This window comes from Saccopteryx bilineata, chromosome 2 (genome assembly GCF_036850765.1).
Source record: "Saccopteryx bilineata isolate mSacBil1 chromosome 2, mSacBil1_pri_phased_curated, whole genome shotgun sequence".
Classification (NCBI taxonomy): Eukaryota; Metazoa; Chordata; class Mammalia; order Chiroptera; family Emballonuridae; genus Saccopteryx; species Saccopteryx bilineata.
The window spans coordinates 38,194,632-38,212,733 of NC_089491.1; the positions used below are offsets into that span (position 1 = coordinate 38,194,632).

An 18,102-nucleotide genomic window follows, 5' to 3' on the forward strand; every position below is an offset into this window, starting at 1 on the left:
GTGACAAGAGCCCAAGGGACACCTCGTCTGGCAGGACGAAATGCCAGGGCCAGGAGAGTGTAAACGTAAGATTGTCTGGAGGCAGGGGAGGTCTGCACCTTGATGGTGTCCAGGGCGATGTCGAGGACAGCACACTGCTTTGGAGTAAGACTCCGTGTTTCCTCTCGCACCATGTGGTCCTGGAATTGCAGCGAAAGCAACATTATCAGGACAGCTCAGGGCTGTCATGAAAATCTTGCCCCTACTTGCCAACCCACAGCTACATGTTGCTCTCTTTTCCTTCTTCTTGTCTCCAATGTTCAAATTTCCTTTCTTCTGGGCAACCTCCCCACTGCAACTGGCCTCATTAGGACCCCACACATCTAGAGTACCTTGAGTTTGGAAAGATGGCTCAGCTCCTTGGCAGCAGTGAAGATCAGTTGGGCACCCTGGGCAGAGAGGGAATCAGTCAAAAGCAGAGGACTCCAAACTCAATCAGGAAGCGTGGAGTGAGGTAAGGGGACAAGAGAAAGTTGAAGGGAAGTGTTCTTACCGTCTGGTCGGTGAGTGGGGGCAGAACAATCATCCTTTCCATCGTGTTCATTACCACCCGCCAGAGCTCCTTCAGTACACGCTTCAAGACTGTCTTCTCACACACAGTGGCAAAGAGGGTAAGGCTGCAGGCCCAGGCAACAGGTAAGACTGGGGTGGGTGAGTGAGAACCCCCTCCCCAAGAGGCTCCTCTGTCTGATTGCCTCTGCCTTGCTTGTACCAGAGGATAGTTCTGAGTACTGTACTTACTTGCCATCCAGGAAGTCCATGAGAGGTCGGAGCACGCTGTCTGCATCCTGAGCCACTGAGGCCCTGGCGTTGGGGGATGCATTCCCTGGGCCCCGCACCTGGCCCAGGATGTCGGCCATTTGTCTAACGCATTCATCAATCTGCACCTGGAAACTACACATGTGCCCACAGTGCAGCCCTCTCCTTCTCAAACACACTGTCCCTGGAGTAGCACCAGCAGGGAGAGCCAATAGGAAAGGGGAGATCCATATACCTGAAGCTAGGTGGATGGGTATGGGGCAGGGGCCTGGAGACTGGCCAGGGCCACATCTGGCTCTGAGGGCTGTGTGGTTTGGGGCCACTCACCTGTTTCCAAACACCATGCTGAGCTCATCCAGAACTGTATTCAGTTTCACCTGTAGCTCCTTCAGACTATCTGCAGCTTCAGGGTCCAACTATATCCACAGGAGGTGAGCTTGGTTAAGTTGATTCCTGTACCTTTTCTCCCATACTGTGCTACCATTCCTTCCTCCCTGGGCTTTAACCCCAATGCCTACTCAAATCTTTCAGCCAAAGCCAGCCCAGACCCCAAGCTAAACTCTTGGCCTATACCCAGTCAGGAGAGGGTAGAATTCTGTGGTCAAGAGCTCAGGAACGAAGGGAAAGTATAGAACCCCAAACCCTAAGACCTACCTCCTTGCCTCCCATGGCCTCAAACATTTTCTCCAGCTGGACTCTCAGTTGCTGCATGTTGTTCATCAGGATGCAGGGCTTTAAAAACAGATGGGGCTGCTGAGTCTTGGCTCCTTTTAGTACAGGACCTATCAGCACAGGGTTCCTCCCTCTCTCATACTACTCCAAAAGCCACGGGAAATTTATGACAGGAATTATATGTGTCTTTCCCTAAGCACTGAGATCTGGAACCAATTCAGACAATTCTTCATGAGTGAAGATTAGGAGCAAATGTTTCTGTTTTTAAGCTGGGTGGTGGGCCCCAGGTATTACGGTATTATTCTTTATAACTCTTTGAATATCTCAAATATTTTTTATTATAAAAAAAGACTAAGCAAAAGTCTAGCTTGGTAGAGGATAAAGTACCAAATGGAGGCTCAGAGGAACTCCTAGAAAAGTTCTTATTATTCTGTGGCACAATCTTAAATGAAGCCCTGATGGGAATTAGAAGTCAAGAGCAATACCCCACCCTCAGCTCCAAGGACAGCTTCTAAAGTAAGGATTCAAGTGTCTTCCACTCCCTTCTCCAAAAGTCCCAGGGCCTGACCCTCACCATCTTCTCCTTTGTGCAATAAGCCAGGAAGTTCTTGGATACTATGTCTGCATACTGCATCAGCACCTTCCCGATGGTCTGAGAAAAGAGAAGAAAAGGAAAGGAGAGGGAACTCTTGGCTCTTCCCACAAGGATCTTGCCTGAGAGGTCACACCCCTCATTCTAGAACAACACAACACAAAGGTAAAGTGGAATCTCATAGAAAGGAAAAGCTCCCTCTCAAGCCCAGAACAGCACTGAAATAAACCCATCTGGCTGCTTTAGACACAAAGCAGAATGGAGAAACCCCAGGTTTCATCCGAAAGTCACCATAAAGAAGGGCTGAACTCAGGCCCATGACTAGTCTGTGAGTGTGGTGTTAGTAAGGGGTGGGGGTAGGGATGGTCATGCTCACCTTAGCAAATCTCCTCATGTAGTGGGCAAGGATGTTGGGGTCTGGGCATTCCAGCTTTCGAATAATCTCAAAGCTCTGGTTAAGCTGTGTGAATACGTCCACCACAGAGCAGGAAAAAAGTGCATGCTCTGATGTCTGCTGGAACTAAGAAAGACCACATACAAGGTCAGCATCTTCAGCCACTACCTTTTACCAAGTTCACAGGGTTCAAAATGGCTCTGCCTAGCAGGGACGGCTCGATGGCCCTCAATAGCCCTCTGTATGGATTCCACAGGGCAAGAACAGCCAATTTATCTAAAGCGCAGAACATCTGCTGACAGCTAATTGCTGGCTTAAGCCCTGTAAAGCTCAGGCCTGTGACTTACCCCATCCTTCTTATCTCGTTCAAGGGCCCCACGCAGGAATTCCAGAGATACATCCTCATTCTCATCCAGCCATTGTAGGACAAACTGTTCAAACCACCTGCAGCCAGGCAAGAAAACTGAGGGTTGGAGCTAGTTGTTGGCATATGCCATGTGCCTGAAAGCTCCCATGGACTGGGGTCTTCTGGAAGGTAGTGCATGGTTTGACCCTTTTCTCTTTCGACAGTAGTGCCCAGAATAGGCAGTCTCAAGACTGGCTTGCTGAATCAAATTGTGAATACTGGGCCTGCCCACCCCCTAAACCAGAGAGACCCTTTTCCTTCCCCCCATAGTGCCCAGTTAACTCACGCTGGGTACTCAGGCACCTGCCCCTGGAATGCAGGCAGATCCTGCACATATTCATTGTGGAGCCATTTCACCTTGAAGTGTAGGTTCATGTAGTCAGCACTCTTACACAGCCGGTCTTTCTCATGCTCTAGTGGTGGGGAAGGAGGCTGAGTCAGGTTCTGGCAGTAGAGGCCCAGGTCCTGCGTTTTCCCAAGGCAGCAGACCCAGTCAGGCAGCTCTAGCAGATGTCTTATTAAAAGGGTGACTTGCAATCACTGCTTCACAGCCATCTTCCCCCTACCAATAAGTGTTCTGCTCTCTAAGAGCCTGGCCTAAATCTTCCTTTAGAGACTAAGCCAGAATTGCAGATAAAGCCTATAGTCTTCCTGTTCTGGCTTTTGGGAGTGCCAAGTAAGGTACTAGCCTCTGGTGAAAAAGATGAGAAAGGGATGTGGGGGCCAATGCTGACTGGTGGGGAGACTGCCCAGGACTGGAGAGGGATGTCAGTTTTCCAGGGCTTTTCTAATCCTATAAGCTTAAGTACAGGCTTAAAAATGCAGAGGTGAGCCCTGGCTGGGTAGCTCAGTTGGTTGAGGTGCTGTTCCCATGCACCAAGGTTGAGGGTTCAATCTCCAGTCAGGGCACATACAGGAATCAATTAATCATGGAGAAATGGGACAACAAATTGATGTTTCTCTCTCTCTCTCTCTCAGATCAATCAATCAATAAAAAAACTTTAAATGCAGAGATGAGCAGTTGTGCATGACACAAATGGGTTAATGACATCACACAGAGACAGGGAAGATCAAAGTGGACCCAAACTAACAGAAATTGCACTTGAGCAGCCCTGGTGCAATAGAATCTTGATGTAAACCGAAGGACCCCAGAGCACAGCTGAGACACTGGAAAATGAACTCAAAGAAATCTGCAAATAAGAATAGTCAGTTTGGAAACCATGGAAACAAAGCCAGATGTAAGGGCCATCATGTTAACAGAAAATGAGGTGCTCATTATGGACTTGAAAGGTTCATAATCTCCAGCTGAATCTCTAAAGACTTCTGGAAAATCTAAGACACTCATAGCTTGCCCAGAGTCTGGAGCAATGGCCATTCTCCAGGTTCTCACAGGTTCTTCTCATCTACCTCCTTTCTAGATGAAGCATTAATTTGAGTAATTAAAGCCAATTGTGTGTGCTTACATATAACACAATGTGAAGGCAAGCAAATGAGGAAGAGTACTGAGCAACAGAGAAGGGAAGGCCACTGTCCTTCAAACTCTATTTATTGCTCATCTGTGAGTTGTCATGGGTGATGCTCCTACAGGTCAAGGCAGAACATCCAGTCTGGGGAAGCTGGCCTTTCTGAATTAGTGCAGTAGACACTCAAGGAGGAGATGGGAGCTATGGGCCCCAGGAATTTCATCTACCGCACTGCAGGCAGCACCATCTCAACTGAAGTTGCATTTGCAATCTCTTCTAAGAAGCAGTGGGCAAGAGACAGGGAAAGGTGTAAGACTAGAGGTAAAGGACAACAACCAAAAGTTCTTACCACCCTGAAAGAGGACTTTTCGTATACGAATGACAGTGGATGCTTGTGACAAAGCAGAGACACCAATGAACAAAAAGGAAGTGAAAAAATCAGGGACATCAGACTCTCTCTCACAGCTTGCCCCTTCTCCTTCACTCCCATACCCAGCTGTCCTTAACTAGTCTAGGAGCCTAGAAACATAAAAAAGTACCACCAGGCCTGGGTTACACGGTTCTCTTCCTAGCACCCTAGGCTTATTCCTTTTGTGGCACTTACAACTTCGAATTGTAACTGCCAATTTATGTCTGTTGTCTAGACTAGTTTGTGAGCTTGTCAAGGGCTGGGCTATGTCTCATTTGTCTCATTTGGGGCTCCAGTAACTAGTACAGTGCCTGAGACAAAGAAAATATTCAATAAACACTTAGTGAATTAGGTGGGGATTTACTGCAAAGGAGCATGAAGAAACTTTGTTTTGTACTTTAATTGGGATAGTAGTCACACAGGTTTATTTGTCAAAACTCGTCCAACAGTATTCTTACAGTGTTTTTACTTTATTCTATATAAATTATACCTCAATAGAGTTGACTTTAAAAATATTGGGTGATAGCCTGACCAGGCGGTGGCGCAGTGGGTAGAGTGTCGGACTGGGATGCGGAGGACCCGGGTTCGAGACCCCGAGGTCGCCAACTTGAGCGCAGGCTCATCTGGTTAGAGCAAAAGCTCACCAGCTTGGACCAAGGTCGCTGGCTCGAGCAAAGCAAGGAGTTACTCGGTCTGCTGTAGCCCCATAGTCAAGGCACATATGAGAAAGCAATCAATGAACAACTAAAGTGTTGCAATGCGCAACAAAAAACTAATGATTGATGCTTCTCATCTCTCCGTTCCTGTCTGTCTGTCCCTGTCTATCCCTCTCACTGACTCTCTCTCTGTCTCTGTAAAAATAAATAAATAAATAAAAAATAAAAAATATTGGGTGATAACATTTTCACAAAGTCAACACTATTCTTTTATCATCCAGGTCTCCAAACTTGCCCTCTGTTCTTGCCCTCCACATTCTAACAGCCACTAAGTCCTGGAGAACTTCCTTCCAATGTCTATCAAAGCCCATTCTTCCTTTCCCATTTCTCTGCTCTAATCCCTGTCCCATCCTCTCATGCCTAAATTATTCCAATTACTCCAACATTATCTGCACTCCCTGCTTCTGGTCTTTCTCTGTTCCAGCTGCCCTTATTTTCCACTGAGGTAAGTAAAATCTTATAAAAATGCTACTTTGTTCACATTGCATCTCTGCTCCTTGCCTCTATAATGGTTTCTTATTGTCCCTAAAAACTAAGATTAAGTGCTGAGCAAATGCCAGGAAGTATGCTAAGTACGTTACACACATTTCCATTATTTTATCAGCTCGATGAATTAGATGCTATCATCACTCCCATTTTACAGAGAAGAAAATGGGAGCTCACAAAAATTAAGTCACTTGGTCTAAGATCACACTGCTGAGTAGGGGGTGAGATTGTGATCTGAAACTAAATCAACATTAGTTCTTTCTCTTAAAGCAGTTTTAAACCCTTTTTTGTTTTAAACATTAGCAGAACCCGTCTTTCAAAAGAAATCTTACTTAGAAGCCTAGGTAAGATTGAAAAGGCAGAGCTGCCCTAGCTGATACCAGGTAAAAGGCCAGAAGCCCAGCTTCATGGTCTTGCCTTCTCACTTAGCTCCTGAAATACCTCTGTTTGAAACCTCTGCCCCACCTCACACATACTCTCTTCTCCTGGAGTTCACTTTTTAAAGGTATTTACTCCCTCCCCCAAATCCACTGTCAAGAACTCAGACTAGGTGTCAGGAACCTATGGCTCGTGAGCCAGATGTGGCTCTTTTGATGGCTGCATCTGGCTCACAGACAAATCTTTAATAAAAAAAAATAGTAATGTTAAAAATATAAAACATTCTCGGCCTGACCTGTGGTGGTGCAGTGGATAAAGCGTCGACCTGGAAATGCTGAGGTCTCTGGTTCAAGACCCTGGGCTTGCCTGGTCAAGGCACATATGGGAGTTGATGCTTCCAGCTCCTCCCCCCTTTTCTCTCTCTGTCTCTCTCTCCTCTCTCTCCCTCTCTGTCTCTCTCTCCCTCTCTCTCCTCTCTAAAAATGAATTAAAATAAATAAATAAATTAAAACCCCACAACATTTTGAAAAAATAAAAATAAAACATTCTCATGTATTACAATCCATTCATTTCCTACCGCTCATGTTCATGGTTGCGGGTGGCTGGAGCCAATCACAGCTGTCCTCCGGGACAACACCAAATTTTTATTGGATAATGCGTAATGTACCTGGGTCGTTGTATGGCTCTCATGGAATTACATTTTAAAATATGTGGCGTTCATGGCTCTCTCAGCCAAAAAGGTTCCCGACCCCTGACTCAAACTATCAGGCTCTCCAAGTGCTACCTGGAGGAGAGGGACAAGTGGACCTCCCCACTGGCCTGACAGGCTAAGGCATGGGGTACAGCCCCAGGCTTGACCCAGTATGGCAGGAGGCAGCTGCTCTGGGGCAGAATTATAGAATGTATATGTACAGTCCGTGCTGTCTCAGGCTTACCACAGATCTTCATGTTTCTTTCAATCTCAAAACTAAATGATTCTAGCCTGGCCTATGGTGGCACACTGGATGGAGTGTTGACCTGGAATGCTGAGGTTGCCAGTTTGAAACACTAGGCTTGCCTGGGTCAAGGTACTTACAACAAGCAATCAATTAAAGAACAATTAAAGTGAAGCAGCTATGAGTTGATACTTCTTGCTCCCTCTCTTTCCTCTCTCTGTAAAATCAATAAATAAAATCTTAAAAAAAAAAAGAAAAAGAAAATGCTAAACTAAAATGATTCTACACAAAAATGGTTGAATGGGTCAAAGGTACAAACTTTCAATCAGAAAATAATTATAAGGATGTAGTGTATAGCATAGTGACTATAGTTAATAATACTGTATTGCATATTTGAAAGTTTCTAAGAAAAAAAATCTTAAAAGTTATCACAAACAAAAATTTTATAATTATTATGGTGATGAATGTTAACAGACATATTGTGGCAATCATTTTGCAATATATAGAAATATCAAAGCATGTTATATTATACACCTGAAACTAATACAATGTTGTATGCTAATTATACCTCAATAATAATAATAAAAAAACTCAACTGATTTTAAACGTCAAAATGTTTAAGTCTGAGGGTTACCCACTTCCCCTATCACTCCACTCAAATAACAGATCCGACTCTGCTTTGTCCTTGCCCCGAACTGCTCCCCCTCCTCCTAGATCCACTTTCACAGACAGAGGAGTCAGATTAGCATATAAACATACAGAAAAGGCAGCTAAATAAGTGAGCACAGATGGGTACACATGAGAAGGTCTGACATAATTGGGAATGATATCTTTGTAGACGAAAGTGGGAAAAGAATAAGATGAATGAACAAGATGAATAACAATTTATCTGTGACCTTGCTCTATAGGAGAAGTGACGGAAGACATATCTTTCTGGCTTTGTCACACCAATCCAGAATAGCTTTTGAGGAAAGCCAGGCCAGGCAGTGTGAGAAAAGAACCTTATCTATGTATTTAAGGGTCTATGATTCTTTTTTACTTTCTAATCTCTTATTTAAAAAAAATGTTTTCTGAAATTAAGTTTAATGGGGTGACACTGATCAATAAGAGTACACAGATTTCTGGTGAACATCTCTATAGCATTTAAAGTGTTGATTGTGTTGTGTGCCCAACACTCAAAGTCAGTCATTTTCTGTCATTGAATATTTGTCCCTCTCCCCCACCCCCTCCTGGTAACCACTCCATTTTTATCTATGTCCATTAGTCTTAGTTTTATATCCCACCTATGTGCAATATATATTTGTCCCTCTTTACTTCCCTCCCCACTTCCTCCTTGTCTCCATGGTAACCACCTAACTTTTATCTATGCCTGTGAGACTCAGTTTTATATCCCACCCATGATTCTCTAACACTGTAAAGGTAAGTTTCAAAAGGCTCTTTGCCAGGGAGTAGTCAACTTGTGAACACCCTGATGGGAAGAGTTGATCTCTGGGCTAGGAAAGTCTTAAACATGCTCTAAAGCTTGAGGGGGGAAACTACACCCACAGAGCCATTTCCATTATATAAGGTCTACCGGAAAGTTCTGTCTGTTTTTGGAATAAAACAAAATACAAATTTTTCTTACCGTCAATAAACTTTATTAAATAATATAATTTTCATTATTATTAATGATTTCTTGCCAGCATGAGAGCAATTTGTATATCCCATTTTTGAAAAATGTTTTATCTTTTGATGTGAAAAATTGAACCAGTGCTTGTTTGATATCTTCTTCATTTTTGAATTTTTTGCCCTTCAAAAATTTTGTAAGGACAAAAACAAGTGATAGTCGGAGGGTGCTAAGACCGGGGAATATGGTGGATGAGACAGACATGCTTCTGTGGCATTTCTTCCTTGTTGAAATTTGTAAAAATTACAGTGGCGTACACTATGGCTTCACACATAAGACTAACGTGAATCAACTTTGTTTTAGTTAATTTGCTACGTCAGTATGTATACATTAAGTGATAAAAATAGAGAGGTACACATGTGCCAAATAAACATGTGCTTACGTGTTGAAACTTGTTGTGATAGAAACGGACAGAACTTTCCGGTAGACCTTATACTTTTGGCAAAAGCCTTGCCCACCCAAGACCTCCTGAGACTTATGGCTCACTATGCCTGGAATCCCTCTAATTTCTTTTTTTTTTTTTTTCAAATATATTTTTTTTTAAAGATTTTTTTTTACTTTATTTATTTATTTATTTTTAGAGAGGAGAGAGACAGAGAGGGAGAGAGAGGAGAGAGAGACAGAGAGAGAGAAGGGGGGAGGAGCTGGAAGCATCAACTCCCATATGTGCCTTGACCAGGCAAGCCCAGGGTTTTGAACCGGCGACCTCAGCATTTCCAGGTCGACGCTTTATCCACTGCGCCACCACAGGTCAGGCCTCCCTCTAATTTCTTACTGTATCATTCACCTGAACTGACAGTTATCTGGAAGAGAAAAGAGACAGTGAACTAGGTGCCTGGACACAGGGCCTGCGGTCCACTGCGTTGGGCACACCCTTACCTTCTAGTGCATATTTCATGTCTTGGGCAAAAAGTTGCCACATCACTTCTGCGCTGACTTTCCCCACATTCAACTCCTGAGGAAACCTGGATGATGGGAGAAGCCACAGTTAGAAAACAAGGCAAGAACATTTGATTTGATTGATTCCAAAGCTAAAGTGCCTAGTTCTTGGAGGTCATACTGAAGACAGGAAAAGCCTAGGAAACAGAGGTAGGCTCAATCTGGAGAAAGGGGGCTCAAGGGCTAGGGGTAGGACATGTGGAGCCAAGGAATCCCCTCAGGCAAAGGAGGCCCAGGGAAAGGATGCCTGAAAGGCAGGGAAGTGAGGCCCAGAGGAGAAGGACTGAGGCTGGGAGGCAGGCCCAGGCTAAATAAGCTGGAGGAGAAAGGGTAAAAAGGTGGGCTCTACGCTGGCCCACTTGATTCAGAGCAGACAAGACACATACACGCATGGTCTCTGGATCCCCTGGGACTCCTATTCCCAGAGGCTTCTCACTCCAGGGAGGCTGGTGCAGTCTGGGTAGGGCCCCCCATTATGTTTCCACACCTGTCTCCAGAAACAGCTACCCAGACAGATACAAAGGACAGAAGGACAGATGGACGAACAGGAGGAAGAGGAGGTGCTGCAAACATACAGAGACAGGAAAGAAAGAAGCTGTTAGACAGATGGACAAACCAACCACCAACCACACAGAGCCAAGTGGGGCGATACTTACTGATTCAAAACGAGTGTGTAGGAATTCTTATCTTCCTCTATGATTGACACGATGAGTGTGATGAGTTTGGGCCAAAAATCCAGGTTCTGAATGCTGGGCCCTTGCTCCTCTGCAGGTAGTTCTTGTTTCTTGTTCCAGAGTAGATAGTTAAAAAGTGAGAGTCAAAATAGAGTATGAAGAGTATCTCTAATATTCCTCTTTTTTTCCCCCCTCCCCAAGCTCCTTCCTCTAGAATCAGGTACCCTTCCTAGAGTCTGTCTTCTACAAGACCATCCCTGTTATGTCAGAAGTGACCACTGGGAGGTCCCTGGACACAAAGAGGTAATCCTTAAGAAGTTCTCTCCCTAGCTCCAGGGCACTGATCTGATAAGTTTGGTTAGTGTTGGAGACATAAAGATGCCTGTCCCCCCTTCCTCAGAAGCTAGGAATATTGTGACGACTGAAGTAAGCAGCCCCTCCAGTCTCACTAAGTAGGTCTAGTTATATGTGACCCACACTAGCAGAATCCTCTGACCCCCCCTCCCCATACACACACACATATCTCAGCTCTGAGTAGCTACTTCAAGTTCTTCAACAGCATGCAGGTTGACCTGACTTTTAATGGCTTGGACTTCCCTTAACCCCTGAAATGTTATTAGGGGGAAGAACTGCATCTAGGAAGCTATTTGCCTAGCTGGATAAGAAAAGGCCGTGAGGAGCCAAGAATACTCAAAGGGAAAAGGACAGTCTCTTTAATAAATGGTGTTAAGAGAAACTGGATAGTCACATGCAAAAGAATGAAATTGGATCCCTATCTTACACCACTAACAAAAATTAACACAAATGGATCAAAGACTTAAATGTAAGACCTGAAACCATAAAAATCCTAAGGAAAAAACACAGAGAAAAAACTCCTCAACATCAGTCTTGTCAATGATTTTTTTTTCATATGACACCAAAAGCACAAACACCAAAAGCAAAAATCAGTAAGTGAGATCAATGCAAAAATTTTCCGTACAGCAAAAGAAAAAATCAACAAAATGAAGATGCAACCTATAGAATGGGAGAAAATATTTGCAAAACATATCTGATAAGGGGTAATATCCAAAATATATATAAGGAGCTCATAAAACTCAATAGCAAAAAGAAAATCTGATTTAAAAATGGACAAAGGACTTTTCTAGACATTTCTCCAAAGAAGACATACAAATGCTCAGCAAGTACATGAAGACATACTCAATATCACTAATCATTAGGGAAAAGCAAATCACAACCATAATAAGATGTTATCTCATACCAGCTAGAATCAAAATTATCAAAAAGACAGAGATAACAAATGCTGGCCAGGATGTGGCAAAAATGAAACCCTGACACACTGCTGGTAGGAATGTGAACTGGTATAGCCACAGTGGAAAACAGCATGGAGGTGCCGCAAAAAATTAAAAACGATCAATAACGTCAGAGTAATGGCACGGTAGGAAGCGATACTGATAAATCTCCCCCAAAACTCAACAAGATCTTCAACCAGAAACAGAAAAACCTATCCTTGGAGCCTCCAGATGTTTCGCAAAACACCTGAAGGTATGGTGGAGTGAAAAATTGGCTAAATATATAATCAAACCCCGAAGGAAACAGGGAGTAAGAAATGCTCCGCCTTCCTCACTAACCTAAACAGGGCGGCTTTCACTGGGAACTGAGAATATAGAAACTAAGGCGGGCAAAGGGGGTGAATAGATCCAGGCCGCGGCATAAACGGCCGAACCAGGCTGTGGCATGGAGATCCAAGCCGAGGAAAAACTGTTCCTGTGGCAACCCGGGCAATACAAGAGAACACTCGCGCCAAACCCAGACAAAGAAAGACAAGTGGGGCAGCCATTTTCCCCGATCCCCTGGTCGGCGCACACAGATAGTGGGCAAGAGATTCCTTCCAAAGCCCCGGGAGTGGGCACCCGTGTTGTCTCACAGAGAGGCAGAGTCAGAGGCCTTTGTGTAGGCTGAAGGCGGAATCTCCGGACCGCCCCAGCGCCCTGGGAAAGCAATGTATGGGGAGGGAGCGAGAACTAATTCCAACGCTGGAACTTTTCCATGTGGATGGGGGTTTCACTCAGAGGGTGAGGCGGCCAGCCTGATATCCTGGTCTGCGCGTGCAGATAGTGAGCGAGAGATTCCTCCGAGTGCCTCGGCAGTGTGTGCCCGTGTTATCCCACAGAGGAGCAGAGTCAGGGGCCTTTGTGTGGGCCAAAAGCAGAATTTCGGGCTGCCCCAGCGCCTTGAAAAAGCCGCGCAGGGGGATGGAGCGAGAGCCAATTCCAGCGCTGGAACTTTTCCGTGCGGGTGGGGGTTTCACTCAGAGTGTGAGACTGCCGGCCTGATATCCTGGTCTACGCACGCAGATAGTGAGCGAGAGTTTCCTCCAAGCGCCCCAGGAGTGGGCGCCCGCCAGTGTTACCAGACAGAGTGGCAGAGCCAGAGGTCTTTGAGTGGGCGGAACCCCACCTGATTATGCTAGCAGCTCTGACTGACTGAGCCTTACCCAGAGCCCTGTGCTGAGTGGGAATAGAGTGGGGAGTTGCCAGCTCTTTGAGCCTCTTACTATCCAGGCAGAGGCAGCAGCAACCCCATAGCTGGATTATCAGGCTACTAATTGAGGAAGGAAAGACTAGGAGAAAGGCTCCAGGAACACGGACTCTCTAACTGGCCGAGCCTATAAATGCTAATGAGCCTCGACTGCCAACGAGACTAAAGCACAATACATGACATCGCCATAGAGACTTATCAACTGCAAACCTCTACCTGAGCGTGCCAAAGGGGCAGAACCCGGGGTACAGAGTCACCGACCAGGAAGAGAGAGAGAAAAGAAAAAGCAAGAAGATAACCTCTCAAAATCAAGAATAATACGCAGACTTTATAACCTATCCCATTTTATTATATTTGTTTGTTTGTTTCTCTTATCTTCATTGTTGACATTTTTTTTTTCCTCCTCCAATTTGGGCATTTAACTCCCTGCCAGTCTTACTTTCTCCTCTCCTTGAACTACACTACCCATAAGTGTTATATCTCCCATTATCTTTTCTTTCTTCCTTTCTCTCTATGAGGGTTGCACTCCAAAACCCTTAACTCTCTCTCTCTCTCTCCTCTTTTTTCTTTTTTCTCCTTTTAGTGGTTCCCTCTTTTTTTTCTCTCTTTCTTTTCTCCCTCTATATTAGTTTCTTCCTTTCTCCTTTACATCTCCTCTCATTCAAACCTCAATAACGAACAATATCTTATCTGGGACTCAAACTTATGTTTGTGGCATTTGGGGGGGGGGGTTACCTCACCTTTTTAACACACTAGCAGTGCTCCCATCCCTGGCTCTCCATTTTATCTAGTTCTTGTTCCACTAAATACAATAGTAATTTTTTAATTTCTCCCCCCATTTTTCTGTTTCCCTCTTATTCCTCTCATCATAATTCTTAGTCAACCAACATCTAAAAGCAAATCATTTTATTCTTGACCCAAACTTTTTTCTTATTTGCTTTTTGTGGGTCCATACCCCCCCTTTTTTTTCTTTTTTTCTTTTTTTTTGCCCCTTTATTACTTCTCCCCAATTCAGGTCCTCCATTACAGGCATTTTTTGTTCTATTTAGTACAATATAATTCACAGTTCACCACAATATTTTCTCAAGAAAGAGGGGAGAGGAGAAGAGAGGAAAAAAGGAGGGGGGGAATAATTTCCTTTTATTTTAAATTTTAATTTAATTTTATTTTTCTTTATTTCGTTAATTTAAAAAAAAACAACTCTTTTCGATGTTTTATTTTTTTAACTTTTTATTCTTTATTAAATCTCATTAATACTATCAACAAAACCACCCTCAGATGCCATTAAGGAAGAGAAAATCGAATATCATGGATACAAAAGAAAGAGAGATAACACAGCTAGATGAAGAAAAATCTATGGAGAAAAAATTTAATATATTGGAAACCTTGGAGCTAAATGACAGAGAATTTTAAGATAGAAATCCTAAAAATCCTCCGAGATATACAAGAAAACACAGAAAGGCAATTTAAGGAGCTCAGAAAACAACTCAATGAACACAAAGAATATATTACCAAGGAAATTGAAACTATAAAAACAAATCAAACAGAGATGAAAAACTCAATTCACGAGCTGAAAAACAAGGTAACAAGCTTAGCTAATAGAACAGGCCAGATAGAAAAGAGGATTAGTGAAATAGAAGACAAGCAACTTGAGGCACAACAGAGAGAAGAAGAAAGAGACTCAAAAATTAAAAAAAATGAGATAGCCCTACAAGAATTATCTGACTCCATCAAAAAGAATAATATAAGAATAATAGGTATATCAGAGGGAGAAGAGAGAAAAAATGGAATGGAGAACATACTCAAACAAATAATAGATAAAAACTTCCCAAGCCTGTGGAAAGAACTAAAGCCTCAAATTCAAAAAGCAAACAGAACTCCGAGTTTTCTTAACCCCAACAAACCTACTCCAAGGCACATCATAATGAAATTGGCACAAACCAACGGCAAAGAAAAAATTCTCAAGGCAGCCAGGGAAAAGAAGAATACAACATATAAAGGAAGGCCCATTAGATTATCATCAGATCTCTCAGCAGAAACTCTACAAGCTAGAAGAGAGTGGGCCCCAATATTTAAAGTCCTGAAAGAGAGGAACTTTCAGCCACGAATACTATACCCATCAAAGCTATCCTTCAAATATGAAGGAGAAATAAAAACATTCACAGATACAGAAAAGATGAGGGAATTTATCATCAGAAAACCCCCACTCCAGGAATTACTAAAGGGGGTTCTCCAATCAGATACAAAAAACAACAACAACAAAAAAAACAAAGCTACAAGTAAAAGCTCCAAGAATAACACAATAAAACCAAATTTAAACTGTGACAACAACAAAAAGAAAGGGGGGGGAGAGGATGGAGATTAACAGTAGCAAAGGACGATGGAGTGCAAAAGTACTCACAAAATAGTGCTCTACAATGAACAGAGTAGGAACCCTTTTCATTACTTAAAGGTAACCACCATTGAAAAAACCACCACAGAAGCACATGATTTAAAAAAGATAGCAACAGAGGAAAGATGTATGGACTACAACCAAATAAAAACAAAAGATAGAAAAACAAAAGAGAAGGATCAAACAAGACACAAAACTAACAGAAAGCAATCTATAAAATGGCAATAGGGAACTCACAAGTGTCAATAATTACACTAAATGTAAATGGATTAAACTCACCAATAAAAAGGCACAGAGTAGCAGAATGGATTAAAAAAGAAAATCCAACTGTATGCTGCCTACAGGAAACTCATCTAAGTAACAAGGATAAAAACAAATTCAAAGTGAAAGGCTGGAAATCAATACTCCAAGCAAACAACATCCAAAAAAAAGCAGGCGTAGCAATACTCATATCTGATAATGCTGACTACAAGACAGCAAAAGTACTCAGAGACAAAAATGGCCATTTCATAATAGCTAAGGGGACACTGAATCAAGAAGACATAACAATTCTTAATATATATGCACCAAACCAAGGAGCACAAAAATATATAAGACAGCTACTTCTTGACCTTAAAACAAAAACTGACAAAAATACAATCATACTTGGACACCTCAATACACCGCTGACGGTCTAGATCGGTCATCCAAACAGAGAATCAACAAAGATATAGTGGCCTTAAACAAAACACTAGAGCACCTGGATATGATAGACATCTACAGGACATTTCATCCCAAAGTGACAGAGTATACATTTTTCTCCAGTGTACATGGATCATTCTCAAGAATTGACCATATGTTGGGCCACAAAAACAACATCAGCAAATTCAGAAAAATCGAAGTTGTACCAAGCATATTTTCTGATCATAAAGCCTTGAAACTAGAATTCAACTGCAAAAAAGAGGAAAAAAACCCCACAAAAATGTGGAAACTAAACAACATACTTTTAAAAAATGAATGGGTCAAAGAAGAAATAAGTGCAGAGATCAAAAGATATATACAGACTAATGAAAATGACAATACGACATATCAGAATCTATGGGATGCAGCAAAAGCAGTGATAAGAGGGAAGTTCATATCACTTCAGGCCTATATGAACAAACAAGAGAGAGCCTAAGTGAACCACTTAACTTCACACCTTAAGGAACTAGAAAAAGAAGAACAAAGACAACCCAAAACCAGCCGAAGAAAGGAGATAATAAAAATCAGAGCAGAAATAAATGAAATAGAGAACAGAAAAACTATAGAAAAAATTAATAGAACAAGGAGCTGGTTCTTTGAAAAGATCAACAAAATTGACAAACCCTTGGCAAGACTTACCAAGGAAAAAAGAGAAAGAACTCATATAAACAAAATCCAAAATGAAAGAGGAGAAATCACCACAGACACTGTAGATATACAAAGAATTATTGTAGAATACTATGAAAAACTTTATGCCACTAAATTCAACAACCTAGAAGAAATGGATAAATTCCTAGAACAATACAACCTTCCTAGACTGAGTCAAGAAGCAGCAGAAAGCCTAAACGGACCTATTAGTAGAGAAGAAATAGAAAAAAACATTAAAAACCTCCCCCAAAATAAAAGTCCAGGCCCTGACGGCTATACCAGCGAATTTTATCAAACATTCAAAGAAGACTTGGTTCCTATTCTACTCAAAGTCTTCCAAAAAATTGAAGAAGAAGCAATACTTCCAAACACTTTTTATGAGGCCAACATAACCCTCATACCAAAACCCGGCAAGGATGGCACAAAAAAAGAAAACTACAGACCAATATCTCTAATGAATATAGATGCTAAAATACTAAACAAAATACTAGCAAATCAAATACAACAACACATTAAAAAATAATACATCATGATCAAGTGGGATTCATCCCAGAATCTTAAGGATGGTTCAACATACGTAAAACAGTTAACTTAATACACCATATCAACAAAACAAAAAACAAAACCACATGATCTTATCAATAGACGCAGAAAAGGCTTTCGATAAAATACAACACAATTTTATGTTTAAGACTCTCAACAAAATGGGTATAGAAGGAAAATATCTCAACATGATAAAGGCCATATATGATAAACCATCAGCTAACATCATATTAAATGGCACTAAACTGAAGGCTTGCCCCTTTAAATCAGGAACAAGACAGGGTTGTCCACTCTCTCCACTCTTATTTAATGTGGTACTAGAGGTTCTAGCCAGAGCAATCAGACAAGACAAAGAAATAAAAGGCATCCAAATCGGAAAAGAAGAAGTAAAGGTATCACTTTTTGCAGATGATATGATCCTATACATCGAAAACCCCAAAGAATCCACAAAAAGACTACTAGAAACAATAAGCCAACACAGTAAGGTCTCAGGATACAAAATTAACATACAAAAGTCAATAGCCTTTCTATATGCCAACAATGAAACATTTGAGAACGAACTCAAAAGAATAATCCCCTTCACGATTGCAACAAAAAAATAAAATACCTAGGAATAAACATAACAAAGAATGTAAAGGACTTATATAATGAAAACTATAAACCATTGTTAAGGGAAATCAAAAAAGATAATGAGATGGAAGAATATACCTTGTTCTTGGTTAGGAAGAATAAA

At 42.2% G+C, this 18,102-nt stretch overlaps 1 protein-coding gene across 10 annotated transcripts in view; it reads right to left on the reverse strand.

Moving 5' to 3' along the window:
* Positions 1–18,102, reverse strand: part of UNC13B (unc-13 homolog B) — a 296,704-nt gene that overhangs the window by 6,148 nt on the left and 272,454 nt on the right. For 7 of the 10 annotated variants that reach the window (XM_066256835.1, XM_066256833.1, XM_066256836.1 and 4 more), the window contains 12 exons: positions 10,511–10,638; positions 9,795–9,880; positions 3,149–3,275; positions 2,804–2,900; positions 2,439–2,582; positions 2,045–2,122; positions 1,453–1,530; positions 1,126–1,214; positions 781–933; positions 533–656; positions 372–428; positions 99–179 (listed from right to left, as the gene is read on the reverse strand). In XM_066256835.1, coding sequence (XP_066112932.1) covers positions 99–179; positions 372–428; positions 533–656; positions 781–933; positions 1,126–1,214; positions 1,453–1,530; positions 2,045–2,122; positions 2,439–2,582; positions 2,804–2,900; positions 3,149–3,275; positions 9,795–9,880; positions 10,511–10,638 — 1,242 coding nt within the window. Of the gene's footprint in view, positions 1–98; positions 180–371; positions 429–532; positions 657–780; positions 934–1,125; positions 1,215–1,452; positions 1,531–2,044; positions 2,123–2,438; positions 2,583–2,803; positions 2,901–3,148; positions 3,276–4,674; positions 4,717–9,794; positions 9,881–10,510; positions 10,639–18,102 lie in introns of all 10 variants that reach the window. The other 3 variants (XM_066256829.1, XM_066256831.1, XM_066256828.1) reach the window with 1 other exon arrangement.